This window comes from Triplophysa dalaica, chromosome 21, assembly GCF_015846415.1.
Source record: "Triplophysa dalaica isolate WHDGS20190420 chromosome 21, ASM1584641v1, whole genome shotgun sequence".
Lineage (NCBI taxonomy): Eukaryota > Metazoa > Chordata > Actinopteri > Cypriniformes > Nemacheilidae > Triplophysa > Triplophysa dalaica.
The window spans coordinates 16199339-16206678 of NC_079562.1; the positions used below are offsets into that span (position 1 = coordinate 16199339).

The 7340-nt window shown below is 36.1% G+C and overlaps 1 protein-coding gene across 6 annotated transcripts in view; it reads left to right on the forward strand.

The window, feature by feature from the left end:
• The window catches only part of LOC130410588 (band 4.1-like protein 1), a 97162-nt gene extending 92833 nt beyond the window's left edge, over positions 1-4329 (forward strand). For all 6 annotated transcript variants that reach the window (XM_056735342.1, XM_056735339.1, XM_056735340.1 and 3 more), the window contains 3 exons: positions 631-711; positions 1323-1439; positions 1558-4329. In XM_056735342.1, coding sequence (XP_056591320.1) covers positions 631-711; positions 1323-1439; positions 1558-1563 — 204 coding nt within the window. In that variant the 3' untranslated portion in view covers positions 1564-4329. The remainder of the gene's footprint in view (positions 1-630; positions 712-1322; positions 1440-1557) is intronic.
• The last annotated feature ends 3011 nt before the right edge of the window (positions 4330-7340 follow it).

Below are 7340 nucleotides of genomic sequence, written 5' to 3' on the forward strand. Positions count from 1 at the left end.
GCATTTTCTTGATGAGCAAACTGACCTTAGAAAACAAGTCTTTTTTGTAAAAAATATAATGTTTCAGTGAATTTGTGGTTAAAACAAGCAAAAGTATCTGCCAATCGGTTAACAAAGATTATCTTGAATTAAGTGACTAAGAAAAAAGTAAACCTTGATTCAAGATTATTTTTCTTACCGAAATTGCCGGATTTTGTGCTTGTTTTTTTTTAAATATGAAATTTCAGTAAGTTTGTGCTTAAAATAAGACATATTTTCTAAGGTAATTTTGCTCATCACTAAAATGTATCTTGATTCAAGAATGTGTAGGCATTTTTACTGGAAAAACTACTAAGTAAGAAAGTCATTTTTTGCAGTGCAGAATGTTGTTGAGCACACACAATAGCATGTTTTTCACTTCTATCAATATTCAAATGAGTGTCTAATAAATTCAGTCAAACAATCATTCCTGTGTTGTTGATGGATGCTCAGGGAATAGTCTGAAATGTTACTGAAATATACTTTAAATTACATTTTCAAAAAGAAATGTAAGAGACGTTGATGATTTTACACCACCACAAGGTGAGATGATGAAATACCCCGTCACGTTGGCATTCATCTCAATAGGAGAATGTTTTTGGCTCTTTTCAGACGGTGAAGGGAGGGTATGCAGAGACCAGGATTGAGAAAAGAATAATCATAACAGGCGATGACGATGTTGACCAACATCAGGTATACAGTAAACAAATCTGTACAGTTATATTGTTTTTGAATGTTATGCACAGTTGGATCCAAAGATCACAATAAAAAGCTGTCTTTTTCATCTCATTTATACCTATAAATAAACACAGTGGCATTATTTTGAGACAATCTAAACAGAGAAACCTTGTGACAGAAAATTAAGAAGAGATGTGTAAGCAATATTAAGAGGCATTGTGACATGCTGTCATTAAAGAGAAATTTGTTTAATCAATGACTCATCCTCGTGTCATTCCAAACCTCTATGACTTTCTTTCTTCTGCAGAACACAAAAGAAGATATTTTGAAGAATGTTGATAACCTAACAACATTGACCCCCATTGACTTCCATTGTTTGGACACAAGACTATTTAGACATTTCTTTAAATATCTTCTTTTGTGTTTCACAGAATAAAGTTTCATACACAGGCTTTGAACCTAATCAAGTAAAAATATAATAACATCATTTTAATTTTTGAAAACTTTCGAACCATACCACTAATCTAAAAGTGGGACAAACCAAATATCATGAGTGAAATCATTGTAATGTAGACTTCTCGACCCCAATGTATCTTCATGTGCTGTGTTTTCATGCTCACTTGTAGGCTCTTGCCATGGCAATACAGGAAGCCAAACAACAGCATCCTGACATGCTGGTGACTAAAGCAGTGGTGGTCAGGGAAACAGACTCGACATTTGAAGAGAAACAGCGGCGATCCGAGGTACGGCTGACACTCAACATAAATGTATAATATACTGTATTCTTGATCAAGTGTTTCAATGTCTGACTTCTTTATTGAAAGTGTATATCATAATGTATTATGCTTCTACATGTTGCAGTCTTGATCACTAGAGGGTGCTGTTTGGCAACACTGACAGAAGATCCGTTTTGGAAATCTCCTTTGCTTTATATTCTTATTGAGAGATGATGGCTCACGCTAATGAACAATGAACACAAACAGCCCTCTCAACCACTGTCCTGTCTTACCCCACTTCAGCTACCCTGCATCCAAATCTATCCAAAACCTACAATGTCTCATCACCTGATGTCAACGCATTGTACAGTACCATGCAAAGTATTTTCCTTCCATTATACTGTATAAAGCCCTGAGTCATCTACAGTCCTTAAGAGATTTCAACCCTAAATTGTATAAATGTCAATAGTTTAAAGTAAAATGTAGAGTGGATATGAAAAAGAAATACTCCATTCTGTCACGTATTTACATCAGTTCCCAGAGTTTAAAAACCTTTTTTTGGGTTCGGTTGAGTATACAGCGTTTTTGGGACGTTCTATATAAACCTGCCATTCCTGATTTTGTCATCACAGAGTGGATTACTCGGTTCTTCTCATCATGTTCTTCAGTCTTCCATTTTGGACTCATGTATGACTTTTTAAAATTCACTGGAGAAGTCTGGACTGACACTGAAGCTATGTACCCATGCTGCCCTGGATAATAGAGCCACGGGTCGGCCTCTAGCGTTAACTAATATACTCGATTGCTGTTTTCTAGCTTTGTAAAGACTTTTGAAACATAGTTGATCTTGTGTTTGCCTGTTAATTATGAATATTTATCAATTTGATTATCATATGCGTATGCATGAAACGAATAGCAGATTTGGATGGTGGAAGCCCACATGCATCAAACCGGTTGTAGTACAGATGCTGTTGTTTTATTGAGACCCATGAGTCAAAACAAGGGACGACGCGAACTGCACATCCCATAAAAAGCGAAAGATTATGTGATGTATATCATTTTAAAATCAATGCAGCATTTTGAATTGCAGGCAAGATGCAACATGTCAGCTCTAGCTTTTCCTCCCGTCCCCAATTTTAGAGGATCAAACCAATTTCGCTGTTTCAACCTGACACCAAGCTCTGTTCTAAAACCTATAGTGAGCTGCTTATTTTGGCATCACTTCAAAGTTTCATACGAGCGAACAAAATTGAAAGGTAGCAAAAATAATTCTGCCTTCTGAAATACTGAAATTCTGCTTATTGGCTAACATTATTTACAGTGAAAGCAATCCCATTGTGCAATGTGGCATTGACAGCGAACATTCCAACAGGTTCATTTACAGTTAATATAGGATGCTGCCTATGTAGGGAGTAGACAGCAAGGTAGCACACTAGGTTTGATTTATTGAAGTGATGCTCGACGGGCAATGTTAGAATTTTTACCAACACACTTTTTATAGAGATTTTATTGAAATGAATGATTTATTTTTCTTTGCTTTTTTAAGTTATGCTGTATGACTTGGATGTATTTATATGATTGCTAAATGTGAGCCCTTGGGTTTTCCGTCTCTTAAATGTTACCACCTACAGCAGTGTGAATATTACAATCTCCTGATCTGTGTTGGATTCCACTCAAGAAAAATGATCATCGTATATATTCTATGCATTCTTAGTAAAGTAGCCTGAGGAATATACAACAAACACAGGGGATTTGTAGAACTGTGAGCTGTTTTTGTCAACAACTCTGCAATAACATTTACGTTTATAGAGAAAACTGTGATTAAGCATGTTCCGTATTACGGCTGTATGCACAAACTTGTCACTGTTAACCATGGCTCTGTACGTCTCACTGCTGTCTCCTGAGGGATGGAAGACCCTCGGGACATGTCTGATCTGCTGTTAAAATGCATCTGTGAATCACATGAGAATCTGTATTTTTTTTCAGGGTAGTGTCACTGAATTTCCCGATTATACTGCAAAAGGTCCAGGCAGCAATTTTTTTGTTTTCTGCACCGATTTGGGTTGAAACGTGCAAGATAGATACAAGCATGGTGAAATGTGTTAAATGGAGTGTATTGAAATGAATATGGTATAATTCTTGCACCACCGGCATCATTTAGACAAGTTTCCCAAAAACACCACACCCTATCTTTCATTGGTGGGGTAAACATAAACGTTACAATTCAACTAAAATCTTCAGCGCGTGCCTGCTCGAGCAATGTTTATCTGCTGTTCATTTTGGGATAAAACGGTAACAACGTGATCCAATTTGGAAGGGAGGAGGCGATGTCTTGTAGCGCAGGTGTTTGACTCAGTTTGACTCTGAAACATTAAAAGAAAAGTGTGCAAGTGATTGTTTCTGTACCAACACAATTTAGGGCTGTTACTGTGATGATGAATATGAGAGAATATCAATGTCATATCAATATTGGGTGCCTTATTGTTTCACTCAATGCCATCTGAGGCAAGACAAGATGTTACCTGTGATCCTTTGAAACTTTAAGAGTTGATCTCGTGGATCAATATGGGTCTGCAGTCTGTCACATGGGATGTAATGAATCTTGTAAATGGAGTTAAATGTATTTATCTCTGTTGACTGGTGCAACTTGCTGTAGATCTGTAATAGAGTTTGACATGAAACAAGTTTAAGAAGGATGGACCACTGGAACAAATAAAGTGAAAGCGGCTACAGTACCTGATGCTCTGTGCTTGGAATGAAGCATTGGATATCTCTTCCTAAACTACTGTCATGACCCCTTCCATTGACACGTGTCTTTCAGAGTTTATAGCCACATAGTACTTAATGGTGTGTGTTTACTGTATTTGCATTCAGCCTAAATGGAGTACAGAATCAAACAATAAACGTCTCAATGCCATTCTGATTTCTGGTTATAAATCCTGCCCAATGTCCCTTTAGAATGTCAGAACGACTTACATTAACAACCTTTCCTACATCAAAATATAATAAATATAAAACCTTTATCTAAAAAAAACCAGGAACAGAAATGTGTAACAGATTAGTGTATATTTATGAATTAAATAATTTAGCTTATTTTCCATATTTTCCTGATTTTAATTGAAAATGTTAATGTTTCATACATATCGCTGCTGCCCTTCTAAAGCTTTGTTTCACCATATTTTTGTGATTTATATTTTTAGCCATAAATCACTATTATTACTCACCCTTTATGCTTGTCACAGGGTTTTGCAAATTAACTGTAAAACCAGTTTTAAAAGGTGCTTGTCAACTTTGACAACACAGCAAGCACTGAAAATGTTCAGTGTTTTTTCCATTTGTGAAAAACAGCAAATTTGGACAAACAAGGTTTCTGACGGACAGCAACTACATTCATTTACCCTTTGACATTTCCTTTGAAGGGGAACTGTTCATGATTTATATAGTAAATGTTTGTACACGCAACATTCAGACTTCTCTCAGGCAGAACATCACCAGAGACTCAGGAAATAAGGTAATATTTAACAAGTAAATAGGTGTGTGTATAATTTCAGCTTTGAATTTTTGTAGAATATAGAAATATAAAACTGGACTGAGTGTTAGTAACTTTGTTAGTACCCATGACTGTAACAGACGAGGCCTGTTACATAGGAAATTGCGCAGGGTTAACAATCGATTTTACAATTTTTCAGTAATAGTCTAGTAGGATTTAGTGCATACATGAACTGCTTGTACACAAATTGCAAGCTTCTACTGAAGCAACACATACTGAAGGGTACATTTCCTAGAGAACATGTGTGAACTCTGCATTGCTCCTCATACTCATTCTCCTTCAGCACTCTCCAGCAGGTAAAATCCAAAACTTATTCACCATAATTTTACCACAAGGTTTCATTACTCATTTTGACACCTCATCCTGACAAAATCCCAATACTACAGTGTTGCAATAGACACCGCAGAGTTCAACTGGATCCTAAGTAACTATTCATACAGATCATGTTCATAGATTTAAAATCCTGCATGGTAGCATGAAGCAATGCTTCAAAATAGCCAGAAGAGTGCAGCACTTCTTCAAAAATAAAACCATAATGATGCGATCAAACAAAAGATCAAACAATCCAGTGACAGTTAAACTTTGAATTGGGCTCAAAACTTTGCAGTTTTTCAGAAACACTGTATGACTGACACTCACTACATATTTGATTTCTGTTTATGTCTGTCTATGCTATGTTGTACATCATATATAATGTATGGTAACTGAACTGAACAGGCTATGTACCTCGGCTTCATAAGAACACCTTCTCAGATTTTGCAACATTTTGTTACAGAATAACCTATTTTGAACTAATTTATACAGTATAGACCAGTGCTCGCAGTAACAAAACATTTTATCTTACCACAAATAGCTCTCAAAGACATCTGTAAAAGTTTTTAGTCAAGAGTTTTGTCATAAAACCTATTCAGAGCACACACAGGAAAGAGAAATCTTAAACTATGAGAAAGGGCGGGGCTGACCTCGATACTATGGAAGATGTCAGCAACCTTACTGACTATGACATCAGTGATTGGCCGATAGAGGATGGGTTTCTGTCAGTCATTTATTCATAGGAATATCATAGAATGAGGACTCATGATGACAAATTTAAATTAAAGATTAAATTAAGATCTTAAAATACAAATGAAGTCATATTCAAATGAAATAATTTAAAATATAATTGTTACCATATTCAAATTAAGATTATAAAATAATACACTTAATTACTAATTCAACAACAGTTAATTTTACAAAAACAAATTCATGTTTTTACCCTGCATTCCAATTAATATTAATCAAACAGTGTGCTTTTTATTGTTTTCTATTAAGTAACAACTTTAACAAATACAATAAAACACAATAAACACACGACAACACAAAAACAACATGATTTTTGAATTATTTAAAAAAGGAGTTACCTTTAGCAAATAAAATATATGTTAATAAAGTATTTATAAAGCATCATGTTCAGCTGATCGTATACATTTTGCCTGTCTCATAAACAGTTGGCAAGTTAGGAGATACTTTTAGCTTTAAGATGTTTTGTGAATAAGGGCCCAGAATCAGATCAACTCCCAATGGCGGCGAGAATTGTGCTCAGTATGTTTCCAGTCAGTCTTGAACACTGAATTAAATCACATAGCTATATACAAGGCCCAATGAACAAAATGGTGTCAGTGAGTTGTGACATTTAGTATGCAGTTTCTTTAAAACAGATTTCTGGAGAAAGGTGAACAGAACACACAATCCAGTTTCTGAAGCAATTACCACTTTAAATGTAATGAAACCAGACTGTGTACATCTCCCAAGACCAGATACAGACCAAAACACTGAGTCATGAGATCCAGACAAAGGCTATGGTTAGGTGGTGTAGAGAGGTCTCAAGGCCGAGACACAACCTCAACACTCCATTTCAAGTATCCGGTGTAATCTGTAGAGGATGATGGTGATGAGTGATGAACACTTGGTTTGTGTACTTGCAGAGTATTGTGCACTCAAAACACTTGAAAGAGAGAGAGAGATTGCGATGGGGTGGTGTTTCTTGATGTGAAGGTTGTCTTTTCTACATAAATAAGAAAAATCAAGAGATGCGGTTTGTTCAGGGATAAATGATTCTAGTCACATTTTTCTTAATTTTCTGTACATTATGCAATGTTCTTTATATATGTGACAACTCCTGACACTACCAGCTTCCATCTTTAAACATACTCATCTTCAGGTACATCTGCGTTCTTCTGAAAGGAAGTTAACTTCACCTTGCACGTTGTCTCCAGCGCGCAGTATATTACGCGCTATTATAACCAGCACCGTCTCAAGGTCTGTTCTCGCCTGACTGCTCCCAGTAGCTTGCGAGAGACACTGAGCGACACCGCTGGAGTAAATGAGAAGCAAGTGGG